The sequence below is a fragment of the Martes martes genome (genome assembly GCF_963455335.1).
Source record: "Martes martes genome assembly, chromosome: 7".
Lineage (NCBI taxonomy): Eukaryota > Metazoa > Chordata > Mammalia > Carnivora > Mustelidae > Martes > Martes martes.
In genome coordinates, this window is record NC_137894.1 from 104,825,908 (window position 1) to 104,847,626 (window position 21,719).

The 21,719-nt window shown below is 42.0% G+C and overlaps 1 protein-coding gene across 4 annotated transcripts in view; it reads left to right on the top strand.

Annotated features, from left to right (window-relative positions):
* The window catches only part of DAAM1 (dishevelled associated activator of morphogenesis 1), a 163,061-nt gene that overhangs the window by 46,691 nt on the left and 94,651 nt on the right, over nucleotides 1–21,719 (top strand). For 2 of the 4 annotated variants that reach the window (XM_080809656.1, XM_080809658.1), the window contains exon 2: nucleotides 18,090–18,309. In XM_080809656.1, the coding sequence (XP_080665782.1) occupies nucleotides 18,127–18,309 (183 nt within the window). In that variant the 5' untranslated portion in view covers nucleotides 18,090–18,126. Of the gene's footprint in view, nucleotides 1–455; nucleotides 581–18,089; nucleotides 18,310–21,719 lie in introns of those variants that run through there. The other 2 variants (XM_080809657.1, XM_080809659.1) reach the window with 2 other exon arrangements.

Below are 21,719 nucleotides of genomic sequence, written 5' to 3' on the forward strand. Positions count from 1 at the left end.
CACATCTGTTTCGTTCATCTTTGTATCCCAAAACTAAACAGGAGAGTGAGCACACACTAGGCCCATGAATGAATAAATGAATGAATGAGTGAGTGAGTGAATGAATAAAAATGTGTAAATTATCACACAGGATGGTGAACTTGGGATTTGTGTGTATGTATGTGGGGGAAGGGAGTGATTGTTGGCTGCCTGTGAGTTGTACCTAATGAGGAAAAACCAGTTTGCCGCCCACATGCGTGCGTGTGTGTGTGCACGCATGTGTGTGTGCGTGTGTGTGTGTGTGTGTGTGTGTTTAGGTTTGATTACCTGTGGGCATCTATGTCCTGGTTGCTTTTCCAGTCTGAGCAAGTACAGTTGTTAACCAGCTCTTCCACAAAGAAACTGGCTTTTCCCTTTACGTGTCACTCCCCGGTGAGGTGGGTGGTGTTTATAAGAGGAGGAAACCACAAGGAGCCAGTAGCCAGGTTAGCAAGAGTGCTTCTTGCAAGTCTGTCTACTGCTGATGAATAGGAGGGAGACCTACCAACAAGAGATTGTCCCAGTTGATTTTTTTCGTGGAATGGAAAGTGGTGTGTGTAAGGTAAATGATGATTTTAGGTTGAAAAAAAGGAGAGACGCGGGAACAGGAGAAAGGTGGTGGTATATTGTAGAAATCATGTATAAATAAAAATTAAGCAATTTTTCTAATCATCATCGTGTAGATTGAATGTTCTATTAAAATGCGTAGCCTTTTTTTGACTTTGTTACTCTGAGGTCTCTCTTAGTTTTATACCACTCTTATTTTGACATTAATTTCCTTGTCCTTTAAAAAATAGTTACCAGTGTTTGCCTTCATCTTCTGTGATCAGCTGCATGCTACAGTTTGGTGCCCTTTTGTAATTTATACTCCCCATGACTGTATTTGCTTGCTTATTTACGATTGGGTCAGAGCCATGAATGTGAGAGGATACACTGTGCTACTCTTTCAGTAGCTTTAGAATTGGACTTCAGGAAGCAGGGCTTTAAGATTACTAAGCAAGTTCATTTCTTCTGGGTCAAACTTCCTAATAAATACCCAGCAAAACGTTCCATCATTAGACGCTTCTAGTCTTTTATGTAATGCTGCTTGGGCTGCCACCTAGAAAGTGGGTTCTTTGAAGATAAAGGTACCAATATTTACTCCTGGAGCAAAGAATACCATGGTTTTAAGGGGATTTTGAATTATACTATTTTGGTGAAAGTGAGCAGCTATGTATTCTGTTGTTATGGTGATGAGTTGTCATTGCATTGATGTATACAGTATTGTTTTTAGGAAATGGTTTGGTAGCTGCTTCTCCTTTTCTCCCCCCACCTCCTATTCTAGATTTATTATAAGTATAAAGGGAAAAAAGTCATTGTTCATTATTGGTGTTTTATGGTTGAACAGATTGTTTTCATTTTGAGAACTAACCATTGTAGGGGTGGGTGTGGTGAAGTGGAAAAGTGCAGAAATTAAAGCAACTACAGTCAGAGTCTAGAAATTCATTGACCGTGGACTGTGTTCTCAGAGGGAGACACTTAAGGATTCACTGCTTATCTCTTTTATTAATTGAGATAATAAGTGGATGTAAAGCATGTTGACAGTGGCTGCCATATTGAAGAGAGCTGATAAGTGAAAGCCATTTAAAAATTTTTTTTTTTATTAAGTAAATTCTACCCCCAGTTGGGGCTTGAACTCATGACACTGAAATCAAGCCAGCCAGGGGCCCCAGAAAGTCACTTAATTTTAAAAAGGGCTAGTTACTTTCTAAACTTTCAGAAACAATTTGATAATCAAGGCAAAAAAAAAAAAAATGTAGTCCAAACCCATATTTTTTCTCCAAAACATTAGAATAGAAGGAACTGAATTGCAAACAAGTTTCCTTCCTTTTCCAGTGTCTGTTTTATTCTCTAGGAGGAGCTACTTCATGGGATTTTGTAGCTCTTATTTTACCACAGGCTAGACAATTTCTTTGCATATTCATATAAGTATATTCTTTTTACATTTTGTTATACCATGTTGATTCCACAACATGGACTTCTAATATACTTTAGACCTAATGGTAGAAAATATGTCCCATTCTTTTTTTTTTTTTTTTAAGAATTATTTATTAGAGAGAGAGAGAGCCTGCGTGCATGCAGGAGTTTAGGGAGGGGCAGAGGGTGAGGGAGTGAAAAATCTCAAGCGGACTCCCTGCTGAGCACAGAGCCCTATGCAGGGCTTGTTCTCACGGCCCTGAGTTCATGACTGGAGCTGAAATCAAGAGGCAGTCATTCAACCAACTGAGCCACCCAGGTGCCCCTCCCATTCTTTTTAATAGCTGCATAGTATTTCATCATACAGAGGTGCCCTGTGTCATTTAACCAGTCCTCTGTTGACAGCTTCTTGATGACTTTAGCCACTTGATGACTTTTGGCTGTTTAATAGTATTTCTTAGAATATGAAGTCCAAATATTATCCTCAGCCCAACTGCTCCAGGCTTTGTATAAGTTAAAGTAACAATTCTTTGTTTTTTTTTTAAGATTTTATTGATTTATGAGAGAGAGAGAGAGAGAGAGTGCGAGCATGAGCGTGGGTAGGGGCAGAGGGAGAGGGAGAAACAGGCTCCCCACTAAGTGGAGAGGCCAATGTGGGACTTGATCCCAGGACCCCAGGATCATGACTGAACCAAGGCATATGTTTAACCAACTGAGCCACCCAGGTGCCCCTGAAGTAACAATTTAAAACAGCTTTTTTTGTTATTGCATTTAGAAGAAATTTTGCAAGAGAGGCAGTCTCTTCGGTGTCTAGTCTTCTTGTTATGCAATAAAGCAATTACTGTTCTCACCTAATTATATAGCAAATTACAGAGTAGGGTGGAGTGGGCACACTGTCTAGTATCAGGTTCCTTCACACTTCCCCCTTGATGACTGCAGAACGGCCCTTTTTTTTGGCCCGGTTTAAATGAAGAGTGTAGTAATCCATGTGTAGTAATTAAAATTCAGTGAAGATCTTTCTTCACTACACATTCAGCTCATGCAGTTTCAGAATCCATAAGCTATGTGAATAACTTCGCAGGAATGTTTGTCACATGGAGAAAAATCACCAAGGAGAAAACAGTCTTTATTGTAGCTGCTGGTTATTTTTGTTTTGGTGGATTGTTAGCTTTGCTTATGAAAAGGAATGTTACATGTTCACCAGTTCACTCACTCAACACATGTGTTCTCCTATCCTTGGCAATGCCTGCTGGCTCTCACAACTTTCCCCTATCCCATCTCTGTCCTTAAGGTCTATGCATTGTATTTATTATGTACAGTTTAGGCAGTTTTGAAGTTCATATTAAATGGAAAACATTGTTTTTCTGAGAGCACATGCCTCCTTTGTACTTCCTTAAGACTCTATCTCTGTATGACTTCTTAATTTTCAGAAGAATTTTCATTATCATTATCATTATCCTGCTCTTGCAAGGTCATCTGGGATTCCTGGAATTGACTTGGAACTCACTTGCCAATGGAACCGCTGTTAACTCAACAGGCATCAAATTGAGTTCCTTCAATCTTTGATATTTTCCTGAAGTTTGATAAGCATACTGCATTGATTCATGCTGGACCATTTGTTTGGACCTGGTCATCATTGTCCTATGAGCTGTATGTACTTATTTTTTATAACCTTGTGACAGTCTCAGAAAAATCCATTTTACTTTTCCCTTTTCCAGTGTATATTTTCCAGTGCATGCTTGCAGTGCATTGCTTCCAAAGTAATAGTAACTTTGTTTCACTGGGACTGATACCAGTATACCGGTAACCATTTTACAGTTCTCAGAATCATAGATTTCCTTTACAGCTGTTTGCAATGAATATTTAGCGATATTTGAAGGAATCGGGTTTCAATTACATAAACTTTGGAAGGTGTAGCCAGGAAATAATTAGAATCTTATCTTGTAGGACTATTGTCAGCATTCAGACCTCAATTTCATAAAATTCCTTGATAAAATCTTGGTCCAGGAAAGACCATCTCTCGCCATTTATGAATTCATACAATCACCATGTTTTCATTTGGTTCTGTAAACACTGTGGTGCCTTTTTAGTGATTGATAAAGAGGATCCCCAGGGTGCCTGGGTAGCTCAGTAAGTTAAGCATTTGACTTTGCCTCAGGTCATGGTCTTGGGGTCCTGGGATCAAACCCCCATGTCAGGCTCCCCACTTAGCAGGGAATCTGCTTCTGCTTCTCCCTCTCTCATTCCCCCAGCTCATGCTCGCTCTCTCTCTCAAATAAATAAAATCTTAAAAAAAAAGAGGACCCCAAACTTTCACCCTTTAAAGATAGACCCTCGGGAGCTATGTACTTGGGAAAAAAACTGCTGCAAGCCGACTCTAAAGTTGTTGTAGTCAAACATTCAGTGCCCAAGTAAATGTAGATGATGCACACATACCTTTTTAAAATTACCTAAAATAGAGAAGAATTTTGCAAATTATACTGAATTTACTTTTATAAAAATATAGTTTTAAATATATTTGATTGCATCTTAAGGCTGTACCAAGTACTAAGTTTCATTGCACGTATGAGCATACTTAAGCCTCTTGTTCTGGGCTCTATTTGTGATGCTCTTATAATTTCTGATCCACGGTAGAAGTACAAGTGAAACAGAGCTACATAAAAAGTGCAAATAGGAGAACTTCCCAACTTTTTTTTTTTTTAACTGGCCCTGTGACCAACTGAAGAACTTCCAACATAATGGCTTTAGTGAACCAGAAATTCTCCTCTGATTGCCTCTTGGGATATGCAAAATTTAAGATGAAACAAAACATTTTTTAAAAGTTTGTCACATTGTCACCCCTGTGGCTGGTACACGCAGCCTTGGGAATATTCTTCCTCTCTGTGTTCCTCAAGGTGGAAGCTCGCATTACGTGGAAGTTTTTACATTTGTTGGCTGATGTAGAACAGCTTTGAAATGGGCCATTTTGTAGATCTACAAATCAATAGCATGACAATGAAGTTGTCTGCTTTTGGGGCATGGGTTCCAAGTATGCACAAAGCAAGCTGTAATTTTAAATAAAGACTAAGGAGTTATTCAGGTATGTACTCAGAGTTTTAATGGGGTTATTGGGAAAGCTTGCAAACTTTCTAGTTTCAGTAGAATACTGTATGATGCACTTATAAGAGTTCATTATTCATGTGAAACTGTAGGTTCCAGAAACTCAGATGCACATGGAAATAACAGCCGCCATTTACTGAGTATCATCCATGTGCCAAGCATTTGGTTACTAAGTTCTTTAACAACTTTACAGTTTATACTTCCAATTCTGGAAGGATTTCTATGCATTCACATATATAGATGTGTATATTGTTACAAAGAGAGGTTTTAGTTTTAACATAAATGGTGATACATATGTTTTGCTATGCAGCCAGATTTCTTTCTCCTTTTTTCCTCTGTTTAATATGTTAGATCATTCCCATGTCAGTATTCACGGATGCAGGACATTCTTTGAACCTGCGAATAGGATTGTGTAGCGCTGGTTCTCAAAATTATCTGTATGTTGGAATCACCTGTGGAGTTTAGAAAAATACTCATACCTGGGCCCCCAATACCAGAAAATCGGATGTAATTGGTATGGAGTAAATAATGCCTGGGCGGGGCACCTGGGTGGCTCAGTGGGTTGGAGCCTCTGCCTTTGGCTCGGGTCATGATCCCAGTGACCTGGGATCGAGCCCCGCATCGGGCTCTCTGCTCTGCAGGGAGCCTGCTTCCTCCTCTCTCTCTGCCTGCCTCTCTGCCTAGTTGTGATTTCTGTCAAATAAATAAAATATTAAAAAATTAAAAAAATTAAAAAAAAATAATGCCTGGGCATCAGAGTATGAGAACCAGTGGTTTTGTTTGTTTGCTGATTTGTTTTCTTATTGGGTGGGGAGGAGGGACAGAGGGAGAGAGAGAAATCTGTGGAACTTCATCTCACAACCCTGAGATGATGACCTGAGCTGAAATCAAGGTGGATGCTTAACCGACTGAGCCACCCAGGTGTCCTGAGAACCAGTGTTTTTACGCTGCGGGCACACCAACATTTAGTAAAACATTTACCTGTTGAAGGTCACTTAGTGATTCTGTATTACAAATGATGAATGGGTTTTCTATTACAGTGTTATAGTGAATAGCCTTGTTAATATATCTCTGTGCTCATGTGTGAGTATATCTGTAGGTTAATCCCTGCACGTGGAATCTAGGAATTCTTAGGTGTGGATCAGAGGGCCAGTACATTAAAAACAACAATAGATATTGCTATTTTGCATTCCGTTTGAGGCGATACAATTGACTTTCCTGCCCACAGATTATGTGATTGCTCATTCTGGGGCTGAGGTGTGCCACCCCACGCCCCAGCCTCCACTAAGAAAAAGTTTGTTCTGATTTTGCAGGGCTGTATATCTAAGTGCTTATGGAGGTTCCAAACATGAAGAGAGATTGGGGAAATCCCACTGTCAAAGCTTTATTTCTCTTGGTGTTTCTAGTGCTGTGTGCTTTGGAAGTGAGTTTTATAGGCTGACGTGACAGAGTAATGCCTTCACTTCCAATCATTAGAGGGTATATGTGTCTCCCATGAAGGTCTGGGGCAGGTCGGGTTGAAGAACGACACCCACTAGAGCCACACAACCCCTCAAAACAGAAGCGGGAATGCCTCTTTAATCCCTTTTTCCACACCTGAACTTGCATCCAACTGAGGCTTTTACCATGGTCTTTTCACAAGCCTCTCTTGAAGATTTATGATGTAAAATTTGTAGGTCGAATTTTTATGAAGGGCAGGGTGGTACTTTGGAAGGGAGTTCCAGTTTTCATAATGGGACACCATCATCTGTCCTTCTTGTTTCTGGGTGTCTTCCCCTCGCCTTGTCATGTGCAGGACTCATTAGTAACAGCCTGAGCATAGGTGTGGTGCTGGCCTTGCCCAGAGTGAATCCCTCTGAGTAGCAGGCTCTAGTAAATGTGGAGAGACTCAGGCTCTAGTAAATAACTCACCACACTGTAATTTTAAACCCAGGAGTCACCATGGACCCAGCTTTCTATAAACATTCTTTACGTTTGTGATGGCAAATGGTGGCCGTGTCAGCACATGTGCAGATGACCTTTCTGAGGCAAAAGTGTGAACGCTGGTGGCTCTGTGTGTTTGCAATAGGTTGTCTGGCATGGGGATCAGTTCCTAATGACTTTCATGGATAGAAAGATGCCTTCAGATGTACAGACTAGAATAATAAGTAGGTGAGATATGTGCCTGAGTAAAATGTGAAGGGGAATCGGGTCAGTATTACCCATGTCAGCGTCCTTGCAGTGACTAAGTGGGGTGTGCTCTGTGGTAGCTCTTATGTAAATGGTTGGCTTGAAATACCAACTCCGTCGAATGCTTCAAAATATACAGGAAAGCTACGCCTTTTTCAAAGTGCCTTTTCCCACATTGCCCCTAAAACTCTCAGAGAATTTCCCACAATTTGCAGATAAACTGACTAACCTGCAGAGCCCTTGATTTAGTGATGACAACTGTCCTGTAGAGATTAAACCAGCCTCATTCCAGGAATTTGTTCTGCTGATACACACAGGAATGTCAGAGAAAGGAATCTGGTTAACACATTTCCACCAAACAGTAGTTAACAAATGTAAGTCCTCCTTCCAACTTTTTAATGTAGTTCTCACTTCCCTTTTGTAATGTCCACTTAAAATCCATCAAACATTTATAGAGGACTTCAGGATGTTGAAGTCTTTCCTACAGTTCCTCCAGGAAAGGAGTGGGTGAGCCGCTGTTTGAACCTGGGTCAGGTCTCCACGGCTGCCTGTGTCATGTTGTGTCTGTTCATTAGTTTTCCCCTAACTGCGAAACACAGACATTTTCCATGAGAAAGATGGGGGTTTCCTAATAGTTACCAGAGAATGAGGCTAAGTTTAACCAAGAACTTTTGTTCTACATGGTGTTTCATTTTTCTCTTCTTGCAATTGTATTAATCTTGGCATAAAAGTAGTCAGAAGAACATGAACAGAGGAAGGTAATTAGTGAGTTTTAAATTTTCTTTCAGTAAACATGAACATATAAAGCCCTCTAGGCAAGCTTTTATTTCTTCATTTTCAGTCCAGAGAACTGTAGATTCCCTAGGATGCCAGTGAACATTATTCTCCATAATGGCCTGTGTACAAGAAAAATTACACCCCCTTGGCAGTCTGATGCCTTGATGATAAAATGTAGTTATGATATTTGAGAGGGAACAAGATCAAATAGCCTCTAGTTTGGGGGCTGTGCAGGTCAGTAGCACAGCTCACTTTCCCAAGGGACCATGTGTTATGGCCTCATCGGGGAGAGGGACTTACATTACTGTGATGGTGGCGTTGGCAAGTGCCTGGCCCAGGGTACCTCCACTTTATCTTCTCTAAGCCATATTCAACTTTACTTGAAGATCTGGAACACATAGTTGTTCAAACTAAGTGTGTATATTCAACCTCTTCTTTCTCAGGATTTGCCAGAATTATTGCATTTGTGAGAAGGTTCCCCCCAAATGAGTAATAATCTACTTGTTTTTAGGCAGCATCTTTTAATATCCCTTACATTTTCTGTTGTGGATAACACCAAAGTGTTGGCTGCTTGTTTGGGAAGGTCTGAAACCTCACATACCCGAAGGGTGGTCATGGCAGTGGGGAGGCGTTTGAAGGGGCACCACATCTGCTGGTCACGGTGAAGACTCTGACTTTGGGGGTCACTTCGGTGGGGACAGCGGAGAACCGGAGCAGGTAGCCTATAGGCAGTTGTTGGTGTCTTGCGACGTACAGGTATTCTCCTCTGGCACCTGTGATGTCTCCCTGCCCGTCTTTCTGAAAGAACTGCTGGGTGATTCAGGAAAGTTAACTTGTTTTACATGTTAAGGATCAAAACTTGGCCTCTTGGAAGAGTGAGAGCTTTGATGTGACAAAAGTGGCCACTGAGTTGTAGCTTCCTATGTTTGTGTAACCCCTCCTTTAAATTTGTCTTTGTACAATCTAAGTGGATCCCTTAACCGTACTGAAGAGAGAAACCAAAAGTGGGGAAATGATTTGCATTTCTTTCAGCTTCAACTTAAATTTGTTTATTGGCTTAACTCACAGACTAGCAACAGGTCGGCAGGCCCAAGGGCACAGGCTGTCTGGCAGGGCTGTGCTTTCTTTGGTGGGGAGCTCCAGTGACACTTCTGGTTTGGCCCTTCTCCCAGATGATCGAGACGAGATGTCCTGGCTTTCAGACTGGTTTCTGTCACGTGAACAGCACACACTTCCTAACTTGAGAACCGGGTTGTATTGGCTTTAGGGATTTATGGCCTAAACTCATGGTTAAAGTATTGAGTCATGACAGAAGAGTCATTGCCAGCTTTTTAGGGTGAAACCTGGAGATCCCCTCCTTTGCTCTTTACATGAAGAGTGGGGTGTTTTCTGGCAGGAGTCTGACTTGGGCTTGGAAGAAAGGCTTAATTATGTGCTGGTTGAGGCTTGGCCTGGCTTGAGGGTGTGCATGGACTTCACTTGGGTTCCTTCCTCCCTTATCTAAGGAGGAAGTGGGAAAGGAATGGGACAAGTTTTGGCTTCCACTTTGTGCACGCCCCCCCCCCCCCCCCCACCTACACTAATGCAGAGTAGACACAGAGGAGGGACTGTCCTTTCTTTGCCTTCACTGTTCTGCTTTAGGTGGTGGGGCAGGGAGTGTCTTCAGGGTGCTGGTAGCTTTTTTGAATGTTTGGGTTTGGGTTTTCCTCTCAATGGTGGAGTGCCCATATTGTTTTTCTCTTTCCTCAGGAGAGCCAGTGGGCTGAGGGGACAGACTACAGGGTGAATTTTCAAGAGCCACTTCCAGAAGTGCCCTGTTAGAACATCCTTTTGGGACCAAGTGTGTGGAAAGGGCCAGCCCTCCGTTGGACATACTGAGAAACGCCCTTTCCGTTTCCTGGTGGAAAGGATGTTGAAAGTGCGGGGGAAAACACATCCCCTTTCAAACGTTCCTCCTACAACCTTTAGACCCATGATTTTTTAAAGCTCTAAATAGTATTTGGCATGTGGTGTGCTTGGGAAATGAAACCAGACATGAGGAATGTGAGAGGGGAGAGAGATGGCCAAGGAAAGAAGCAAAGCAGTTTTTTTCTTTTCACATTCTTCTTGATAAGAGAATTTGGGTTAATGTTATCATGTTGTTGAAAACAAAAGTGCATGTCAGGGCCCTTTGGAAAATTGTGAAATGTGGGGGAAACTGTAGCTCTGAAAACAATAGGTATGGTAATTAGAACGGAGGGTTCCCCAACCATTCTCTTTGAAGTTGCTCTTAGGGCATACAGTTTTGTTTTGTTTTGTTTAGCTTGTCCCTCTTTTTATGTCTGTGACATTGTTTCAGAAATTCCGGAGACCACTTACAATACAGAAACAATAACATTGTTGAAATTATAATTGGAGAATTAAATGTGAACTACTATCTTTTTTTTTTAATAATTTGTTTTAAAAGATTTTATTTATGTATTTGACAGGCAGAGATCATAAGCAGGCAGACAGGGAGGAGGAAGCAGGCTCTGCTGAGCAGAGAGCCCAATATAGGGCTCGATCCCAGGACCCAGAGATCATGACCTGAGCCGAAGGCAGAGGCTTTAACCCACTGAGCCACCCAGGCACCCCGTGAACTGCTATCTTGATTTTAAAAACAAACAAGTGGCTCATGGTATACGTGCCCCCCAGGGCACTTGACGAGTACATTCAGAAACTCTCTACTGTCTAACCAAGTTGGTGGCTGGCAGGAACTCACAGTCTCTCCTTGTCTGCCTTCCACCAGGCTCTAAGTTGTTTCCCTGGAACCACTTTGGTCAGAGGAGAACGGTGATAACTGAGCATATCCCTTAGTCTGGACAGCCATCTTATCAATGTGTGGCAAAAGTCCCTGATGAAGCAACCAGAAAGGTGTATGCGTCTTTTTTTTTTTTTTTTTTTTTGTCAACATGACTTCCAAGTTTACCCCATACATCAGGTACCAATACTGTGTTGCTTTGTGGAAGACAAATCTTACGTATCCCATATGTGTTGTGACTTGGCATTAACAGAGAAGAGTGTTAAGGAGGGCTTTCTTGGAGACTGTGAGTTCTCCAGTGTTTTATATCATCATGATCATCATCATCTATATTCCCGAAATTTGGCCCTCAGTTTTTGACTGTTACCACATTGAGAGTCTTGTTTGTTTTGTTAAAGAGCAGTACAAATGACTCTTAACTTCTAGCAAGGCCACAGATGGATTAAATTTCTTATTCTTTGCTAAGCAAAATGCACCTGCTCCAGAATCTTAAGCAGCTTTTTAATTGCTTCCTTGTGCACGGCATAGCAATAGTCATCTGTAATGTTATAGATGGATTGCATTTTGGATGTCCCAGAAGTGACTTCTTCCCCTCTGCGATGGTGCCAGAAGCTGAGATTAGAAGATGTGTTCTGGTTGAGGGCCCAGCTGTCAGGGTGGAATTAGTCCTTTCCCTCAGGCTGATCTGATTAAAAATGGGCCAAGATGTGGACACCTAGGCCCCAGGTTTCAGAAACTGCATTCCGTCTTCACTGGACAGAGTTAGCAACTTAGCTGCTCCCTGAATGTCCTCACTAGGCCGGGATCTCCCTGAATCTGTGAATTTTCTTCATCTGTGTCTCCAGCACCTCATGCTGTGTGTGGCTGATTGAGGTTCAGCTGTGATAGCTGAGGAAATGAATACTTTCTTAGGCAAAGTGTTTCTTGAATGTAAGGAATGGGGAAAAGATTCTATCAGCAGGTCTGTTTCCCATGGAGCTTACTTTGGAGGGTGCGTGGAAAAACCAGGCACCAGCTAGCTCAGCCAGAAAGAAGCTCCTCACTTGAGGGAGGCTGCAGACACCCGGAGGATGCAGTCTGTTTGCGAGGCTACTGTCAGCATCAGAAACCTTGACAAGTGGCTAAGGAGCACTTGGTGATGTGATTGACTTTACGTGTCTTGGCATTTGTGAAAAACAGATCTGCAGGCAACTGTGGGAAGAACACCCAGTCACACAGCCCTGAAGTTCAGAGACAGACCATCTGTTCACTTAGGCATTTATGTCTTTGCATTCAACAAACATTTATAGAGAATATACCATGTGCCGGGGACTGAATGAAACTTTTCCCTGTCTTCAGGATCTCATAGTTGAGTGGGGAAAACAGACGTGAATTTAAAAAAAAAAAAAAGAAAGAAAGAAAGAAAGAAATCCAGACAACCAAAAAACACTCAACTATGTATATGGTGCTTGGGCTGTGAAAAGATATGTGTGACTATTTCTGGGAAACCTAAGGGCCATTAAAATAGTGGTATTTGAGTGGGTCTTGAATGGTGAATGGAAGATGGTTAGGTACAGAAGGAAAAGAGCACCCCAGGCTGAGGGAACTGTGGATGTGTGGGCTCAGAAGTACGACTCCTCTCAAGGTCTGATTACTATATGCACATAGGTGTGTGGGGCATGTGGGCGGGCAGTGTTCACGGTATTGGGAGACAAGGGTAGAAAATCAAGTAGGCAAGGGCTAGGCCACGGAGGGTCGTATGGTCCATGCCGGAAGCTGGACTGTGTCCAGAGACACTGCAGAACTGAATGACACAATCAGATTTATGATGTGCTGAGAATAAATCCCAGACTCCTCACTCTGTTGGACAAGGCCCTGGGGTCCGGGCCCCTTCCCTCTCCAGCTTCTTCTCTCTCAACACTGCCATTACTAACAATGCCCCAGCCACACTGCTCTTCCTTCCCTGACTCAGAGGTGCCAAGTTCCCCACCTGCTCTTGGCCTCTGCACACACTCCTTCTGCCTGGAATCCTCTTACCCCAGCACTTTGCAGGGCTAGTTCCATTTATCCATTAGGTCTCAGCTTAAATGCCCTCTTGTTGGAGAGGCTGTCCATGATCACAGTATTGAAAGTCGCTGTCTCCGCCACCACCACCAGCATCCCACCATTTTCTTTCACTTGCTTCTTGCATCCCCTGTAACACTAACTAAAATTAATAGTTATAGTTTTGTTTACTTGTTTTGTGGTTTTTTTCATGCCTTTTCCCAAATAATTTTTCTAAAACTCCCTGAAGGGCACATCATCACATTTTCATCCCTCTTTCCTTAGCAATTAGCACAGTGTTTGGCACATAATCAGTACTGAACAAGCTTTTTTTTTTAACAGTTTATTTTTTTAGTAATCGCTATCACCCATTGTAGGACCCGAATTTATGACCCTGAGATCAAGAGTCTCATGCTCTTTGACTGAGCCAACCAGGTACCCCAGGATTCAGTACACTTTTGACTTAGTGAATTAAATGATTAATATGATGAACTAGGGCATCTATTGGTGACTTTCAGCCCATGGACCTTCATGGGCACACCACCTATTTTTGTATGTATGGTCCATGAGCTAAGAATGGTTTTCACATTTTTAAATAATAAAACAAATTTTTAAAAATATTTTATGAGGAGATCATATGAAATTCAGATTTCAATGTCCACAGTAAAAGTCTTATTGGCACATGGACATGCCCATTTTTTACAGATGCCTGTCGCTGCTTTCGTAATGAAATGGCAGGTTTAACTAGTTGTGATTGAAGCTTAAGGGCCCACAAAGCCTAAAATATTTACTATTTGGCCCTTTACAGAAAAGGTTTGTCAACCCCTAGACTGGGGAACCATGGGCGAAGGAGAAGAATTGAAAACTGTTGTAGTCATTTTGATGAGAGATAAGGGGAGGCCGAACAAAGGTCATGGCCTTGAGGTTGGAGAGGGTAGGGATTGGATTCCAGTTGGATTAAGCATGCAGGTTCCCTTACTTCTGCCAGGCTTCCCTGCCCCACATCTAACCACTTAGTCTTCTCCAATCAACATCTCCTTATGTTTCCCAGCAAAGTAAGTTGCTAATTTCTCTCTTTCTAACTGCCCCACAACCTCCTAAGTCCCTCCTTAGGTCCAATATGTGAAAAGAGGATGATGGAATGAAGTGATGGGTATGAATATGTTTAAAATCACAAACACACACAGACAGCTGTTGGGATTACTTGCTCATTAGTGACATGTTAGAGAGTTAAGGAGGGCTGGCCAGAAGTGTCTACTGCCAATGACGGGTCATGGAATGATTATTTTGCTTCCATTTTGGTCTATATCTGGGAGACTATGCTCTGAACAGTAGAATTCCAAATTTGTATTAAAAATGGCAGCCTGTTGGAAATCTCAAAGCTTTGCCATCATTTACAGTTTAAAGATGGGTTTAATGCAGAATGTTATATTTGGGGTTACACAGAAGTGCCAGCATAGAAACTTGGCCTGGCCTTTGGGCTTTACTGAGGCTTTTAAACACAAATCACCTGTCAAAGGCAATATTTTGGTCCTTATTAAAAATGATTTCAATTATGTTCTTAAACGTAATAGGTTCTGTATCTTATTACCCATCTTAGAAACTAGCCAAGACCCTCATATTTTTTTGTTTATAGAACTGCTGGCTTTTTTAAAAAAGAGATTTAAGAAATGCTTTGGATTGATTTTTAGATCTCTGTATTTCCTGTGCTCCCCACCTCAGTACAGCCAGAATATAATAAAACTTGGGTTTAAGGGAAACAACCTATAAAGTGCAAAAGTAAAGTTGCTCTCTATTTGTTTCCCAAACACTTTGGTCATACTCCTCCATGTGCAAGGCACTGATACAGGACGTGAGCACTTTTCCTTATGGAGTTGACTCTTCAATAGGGGAAGTAAGACCCAGGCCACAAATTACTGTAACTGTTGGCTCTGCCTCATAGGGGTCACAAAACGCTAAGAGGGTCCAAACCACGTTCAGCGGGGTGGGTTAGCAAGACTGCCTAGAAATGAACTCGAAAGCTGAGCGAGGACCATATGGCCTTCCATGGGCTAGCTCTTGCCTACTTTGGGTTTTTTTTTTTTTTTTTTGCCCTCATCTTCCAGTAGCCTGAACACTGTCTCCTTCCCCCCATATGGAGGCACTTAATCTTGCAGACCTTAACAGTAGTCCCTGAACCGTCTCTTCTCAGTTTGTTGATTGACAGTGTGTGCGGTACTCTGGCCTGGCTACCAAGGGGGATATGGCTCCTGCCCTGAGGACATACATTGGAGACCAAGGTTAACGGTTATATTTTAATGAGCTAAGTCTTAACTCCCATCTCCTGGTATATATCAGTTCTATTGCTGCGTACCCCATGCTGGTTAACAAAGAATACAAGAATTGCACATGTAGAGAAATTCTTAAAGCAATTTGACATTGCCGAGATATTTGTACTATAGTGTACAAAAATATGTTTCTAACAGATTGGAGGGAAAGCAAGTAGTCCTTCGCCTCAGATAGTTTGAGAAGCTGGTGTATAGATCACCATAACTTGGATATTTTTGAAAAGAACATTTTTGCATACACATTCTCCTCCTTCCATCTGTCGTATAAACAATCTAGAGTGTTGTTTTTTTTTTAAATCTCCATTTTACTGTGAAAGTAGTATGTCTTCATTGTGACAACAACTTGGAAAGTATAGAGAAGTTTTTTGTTTTTTTATAAAAGTAAGTCATGCATTTGACACAGGCTAACTGTTGGCTCACATTTTGGTGCATTTCTCTTGTCCTTTTTTTCTTGCTCATACATACACTTTTTCTTACGTAAATGGGGCATTGTATACATATTCTTTAGTTTACATATCCTAAAAATTTGCAAGTCATTAAGTATTCTTTTACAGAGAACTGCTTGGTGGTCTGGCATCTGGTTGTACTATGATTACCCTTTTCATATAGTCCTCGATTATCAGCATCTATTTTATCCCCTCATTTATTTGTTATAATAGCTAATGCTTTAAAAATTTTTGTGACACTTTTGATAGTATCTCTGAATATTTCAGTGGGATATGTTTCTAGAAGGTCAACAGTATGACTGTTTCAAGACTTTGATAAATTGCCCATCAGAAATGTTGACCCACATTTCCATTATCACCAGCGATGGATGGGCTCACAGTGCTGAGGGCTGTCAGGATTGGTACCATCAGGGTAGGGAGCATGTTGGCAAAGATAAAGGCAGAAGCAATGAGCAGAATACTGGGGAAAGTGTCTGTGGGGCATGGAAAATGGTCTGTTGGCTAAAGTGGAGGATATTTTTCAGGAAATAGAAAAGACAGAGAAATTGAATTGGATCCGATTCGGTGGAGCACTGAATGCTAATTAAATTGGTATTGGGGAGACTTTGGTGGGTTTGGATCTGGAAGATGAGAGCCCCAGGGCTTTACAATGGGAAGATGGGCTTCTACAGCACAACCTGTGCCGCAGCACCACTCATTCCCGGTACACGCTGTGCCCCTTCCCACCTCGTGTCTTTGCTTGCACTGTTCCCTCTGCCGAAATGCTCTGCTTTCCATTATCTATCAAAGCTCCACTCGTCCATCAGGGACCATTCTCAGATTCTTCCCTGTGGACTTTCTGCTTGATTACATAGCACTTACTGTTATGATATGCAATAGGACTTTTGTTACAACTATTTGGTGCACTACTCTCTCCCACCAGATTATAAACTCCTAGTGAGTTTATAATTTCATTTATGTATCTTTAGGTGCTTATAGTGCCTGTTATAGAATAGGTAGCACACACATTTGCCAAAGGAATCCCAGGTACTGCATATTGCCTCCTATGACCTCGCACAAGTACACTTTAGGCCAGGAGATGTGTGCTTCAACAGATTGGGGTATTGGATGTCTCAACTAAATAAGTCTTTATTTCAGAGCCATTTGGATCATCACATAGGGCTACACGAGGGACACGCTGCTCTGAACATTTCCCTCCCTTCCCATCCCCAAAATTTCTAAATGCCACCCTCTGGAGACCACTATCCTTTAAGTAAGCAGAGATCTTGACTCTAGAAGTGTTTGTAAATCATAGTTATTTATGAAAACTTTTACCGGAGTTTGTATCATTGTATGAGATTATTTTTAAAAAGCCATATGGCATCATGTTGTACACATCATTCTTTGATTTGCTTTTTTTCACTTAACAGTATAACTTGGGAGTTTTCCCCAGGCAATATATATAATCATAATCTTAAACTATATAATCATTAAAAATGTAATTTTGTAGTAGAAATTCAAATTCAAAAGGGCACAAAATGAAAAAGAACAGTTCTCCAGTCCCCTGTTTTTATTTTAGAGGTTGCAGCTACTACTAGCCCTTTCTTATATATATTCATAAGTATGTATATGCATTCTTTAAAATGTAATCTTGTAGTATATATATATATCGTATGGCATCTTGAACATGTTTCCATATCTACATATACATATGCCTTGGTTTTAAATGAGTGCACAGTATTCTATTATGTGAATATACTATAACCATCTCCTTGTTGGTGAACTCATTTGATCTTTTCTGTTTGAATATCTATGACTCTTCTAGCTCATGTGAAGTTACTCTTCCTTTGTTATGAATTTAAATTATTCAACAAGATAAACAGTAACTGAGTGCCTCCTTCCTCCCTGGCACGATGCAGGGTGCGAGTGCCGACAAGTTGCTTGACGTACAGTTCCTTCCCTTGACTTGGAGCTCATCATGGTCTAACAGGAACGTATTCTCTTAAGGAACTTAGAATGTGATATGAGCTGGAATGTTTAGGTAGGCCTTAGCACACATATCACTGATTCTACTTTGGGAAGGTAGAAAAGAAGAAACTGATCTCAAGCTTTAAAGGGTAAGAGATCCTTTAGGGGGGTGAGGAAGAGAAGGTCATTCTTGTAGGAGAGTTAAAGAACAAGATGGGTTGACAAGAAAGAGCATGTGATAGGCAAAGAATGGCCAGCAGCCCAACGCGATTGGGGCATGTGCTGCGGCACGCAGGGTGGGGTTGTACTCTTTACTCAGCAGTTGGTCATAGGAAACATTCAACAAGTGAATAGAAAACTGTGCTCTTTGCCCAGCTAGACTCCAAATCGTCCTGGGGTTGTTCTCTCTGTGCCCTACAGGGACATATCAACTATCTCTAGTGCAGAGGTCTCCTTCTTGAATTGGTCTGACTTAAAACAAAACAAAACAAAAAACAACCTTTTACCCATTTTTTCACCCTTAACCACGTCCTGTCTTCTTTTTTGCAGAGTTTAGTCCCTTCAAGAAATAGAACAGAATTCAGCCATGGCCCCAAGGAAGAGAGGTGGACGGGGGATCTCGTTCATCTTTTGCTGTTTCCGAAATAATGATCACCCAGAAATCACCTATCGGCTGCGAAACGATAGCAACTTCGCGCTTCAGACCATGGAGCCAGCGTTGCCCATGCCCCCTGTGGAGGAGCTGGACGTGATGTTTAGTGAACTTGTGGTGAGTCCCCAACTTCCTTCCTGGCGGTGGTTGGGAGCCAGGAGGGAGAGGAGAGAGGATGTGCATGGTTGGTTTGGTTAACCGTGGCCTTGCCCTTCTTCAGTGAAATGACCCCTTTATATTGGCACCTCAGCTGTGAGCAAAGAGCCTCTAGAGGAAGAAAAAGGAGGGTAGCATTGCTACATCGAAGGGGTTTGCTTTAAGTCGAGGAATTTGGATCTTAGGTCTTCAAAATATGTGGCGAAACTGCATCCTAAGTTGCTCCTTCTGTTCTTCCCCATTCCGGTCTGAGTCTATATTGTATGGATAAAGAATTCCCTCGTCTGCTTCACAGCTTCCACAATTCCCTACTGCTCTCTCCACCCCTACTCTCAGTGTATAGTATTAATGTCTTTTTAAAAATTAGTCATACTCCTCCTCCTGTCCTGGATCCTTTGATGAAAGACATTATTACTTAAGTACGGTGTAATTATTTAACCTAATGATAGGATTGCAGTAATAACTGTTGTGGGAAACTTTTTATAGATCCTATCATATTTTAGAATCCACTATACTGAAGTGAGAGATGTATCTAGTGTACGACCCATTCACCAAAAGATGTAAGTATTCTCTTGAGCTCGGCTTTTCGGGCACTTCTGAAGTAGTGTATCTTTCCATTCTATGTTTTAGGAGATATTATGGCATAGTTTAAAGGGTAGTGGCATGGGGATTAGGAAGACGTTGGTTCAAATTACTGTTCTGACTTTACTATCTGTATAAGTATGGAAAAAGCATATAAGCCTGTTTTTTGGAACGTGAGAAAAGAAATAATGCCTCCTCCCAGTCTGATGTAGTATTTAAGAAGAATTTACATAGTGGGAGTGGCCCAATGCCTGGCCCTCATTAGGTGCTCAATAAATGTTACATGAGTACTCTATCCTCCCTTTATCACCACTGGCATTTTGTAATGGAGTTAGTTCTCATCAGACCATTTATATCATTCAACAGATATTAGAGAGTGCTACCATACAGCATGACTCTTAGGTCAAGAAAGTAATGTAGGCTTTCTTTCTGCCTTCCAAGAGTGATATCTGAACTGATCAGGTCAAGTCCAGCTCTTCTAGACCAGAATTTACCTGTAAGTTTATCATATGAGACAGGCCAATATGAGAGGGTACTGTGAAGCCGATGTTTAAATTCTTGTCTCCTGAGTGGATTAACGGGCCTATTATCAACCAGAATTGGTTGGGAGAGAGAAGAGATGGCTCTTGACAGCATGTTTGTATGTTATGATGTTGATGAATATTTTCAGTGTTTAAGGAATCTCTCTCCTCTCCTCCCTCTCACAGAGACTCTGTTCTGGGTGTTACTCGGGAGGTTCCAAATGAAAAACTAGAACCTGCTCCTAAACAGCTGATAGTTTCAGTAGCAAAAGGGGACTGATGCAGGCATAACACCGCTAAAGGAAGAAACACAATCCACCTCTGCGTGGATTGTGTATAGATGTGTTGTGAGGACACGGTGATGAGGGTAATCACAGAAGGCTTTCTGGAGGAGGTGAGCTGTGAGGAGCAGTGGAAGGTGAGAAGTGGCGGGAGTCAGTGTTAATGGTTGTCTCAGTCATCTTAAGCTAGTTCATCCTGTGATAGCAAACCCTCAGCCGTTACAAATGGCAGTGGCTTATCACTTGCTAATGCTGCGTGTCTTTTGTGGGTCAGCTGTGATTCTGTTCCTCACCATCTTCCATCAAAGACCCAAGCCTGGTGGAAGAGGAAGGAGAGACGTGGTAAACTACTTGCAGGCTCTAAGGTCAGGCTTAAAAATTATACATGTCCCTTCTGCCCACATTTCTTTGGCCAGTGAAAATCACTTGACCACTCCTGAGGCCACTGGGTAGGGGAGTAGGGAGGGGTAGAGGACACCTAATCCTCTTCCAGAGATCGGCAGTGAGTCATCTACCATGATGGCTGCAAAGAAAGGCAGTAACGATGTATTCATGATTCGCGGGCTTGGTTTTATTTCCCACTTAAAGTATTTTAAAACCAAAAGTCAGCCTAAGGAGATAGATGTTGCTGATAGATGAAGGCCTTCTTGGTGGTAGTGGAGCTGGTGGGCAGAGCTAGTACCCTTGAAGCACCCACATCCACTCTGTTGTCAGTTGTATTCCATCAGACTCTCCAAACGAGCCCGAAGCCAGAGCCCGCGTGGTGGCGGCTCCACGTACATCTTGAAGACAGCTCATTGTTCTGTATTCATAAGGGAGAAAATTCCACTCTCTGCCTTATTGATGTCTTTATTCTGTGTGAAAATTGCCTGCAGCTGTTAGTTGTTAAAAAGCCAATGCCAAACCAGAACTTTAAGCTGAAACCATTGGAAAACAAATTATGTTGAGGTTTGTATCTGTCCTGGTGAGTGACAGATGGATTTCTATCTACTCCTGATTTCAGGGACTTAGACCACAAATCCATCCAATGGCCAGGGGTGCCCTGGGGCAAGAGAGGTGGGTTCAAAGCCACTGGAAACCTCTGTCCTGGGTTCTCTCGAGTGTTCACAGAAGCACTTCTGCCTCTGCCCATGCACAGGAAAGGAGGGCCACATGGGGAAGGGCGGAGCGCCTGGCCTGTGGGGTCAGACCACTCTGCAACCTGTGGTTACGTCCTTTAAGATGGTTTCTGTTGGAATTTAAGTTTATTGCCTTGCCTAGGAAATGAGGATAGTACTGTATCTGAGAGAGGTTTGGTGTAAAGAAGATAACTTCTTTAAAAAGGCTGCCTCCTGGTAGGTGCTTTACACTCCACATTCTAGTGTAGTGAGAGGGATGGGAATTAATTCAGGTATTTCCTGGGCACAACACCCTAAGCAGATATGCCAGGTTTTTCCTCTTCTTGAAAGCTAATCTGCCTGCTGTGAGTGAGCCAGTGTGGGTCCTAACTTGCAGGGGAAGCATCTCGTCACAGCCGGTTGTCATAAGCTGGTTTCCTTTGCCTCTTCTGATGACGCACTCAATTAATGTTTTTAAACATGGTGCTGAACAGGTAGGTTGCAGAATTGCTTACTGCAGCCTTACCATCTCATAAGTAAAGCAGAGCTGAATGGGAGGTCAGCCATGGGAATCTGTAAAGAAGGTGGGGTGCGAGGAGCACCGGCCACAGGCCGTGGAGTCAGACTTGTTTTAATTTCAGGATGTAGTGGTTCCTGGAGGCCCCAGTCCAAAAACCTGCATATCTTTTTTTTTTAAATAGTAGCTTTATTGAGGTCTAGTTTACAGACTATATAATTCACCTATTGACAGTGTAGAACTCAGTGGCTGTTAGTATATTCACAGAGTTGTGTGACAATTACCACAAGACATTTTAGAATGTTTTCATCACATCAAAAAGCAGCTCCCTTCCCTATTAACTGTCAACTTCTCATTTCTCCCCAGCTCAGCC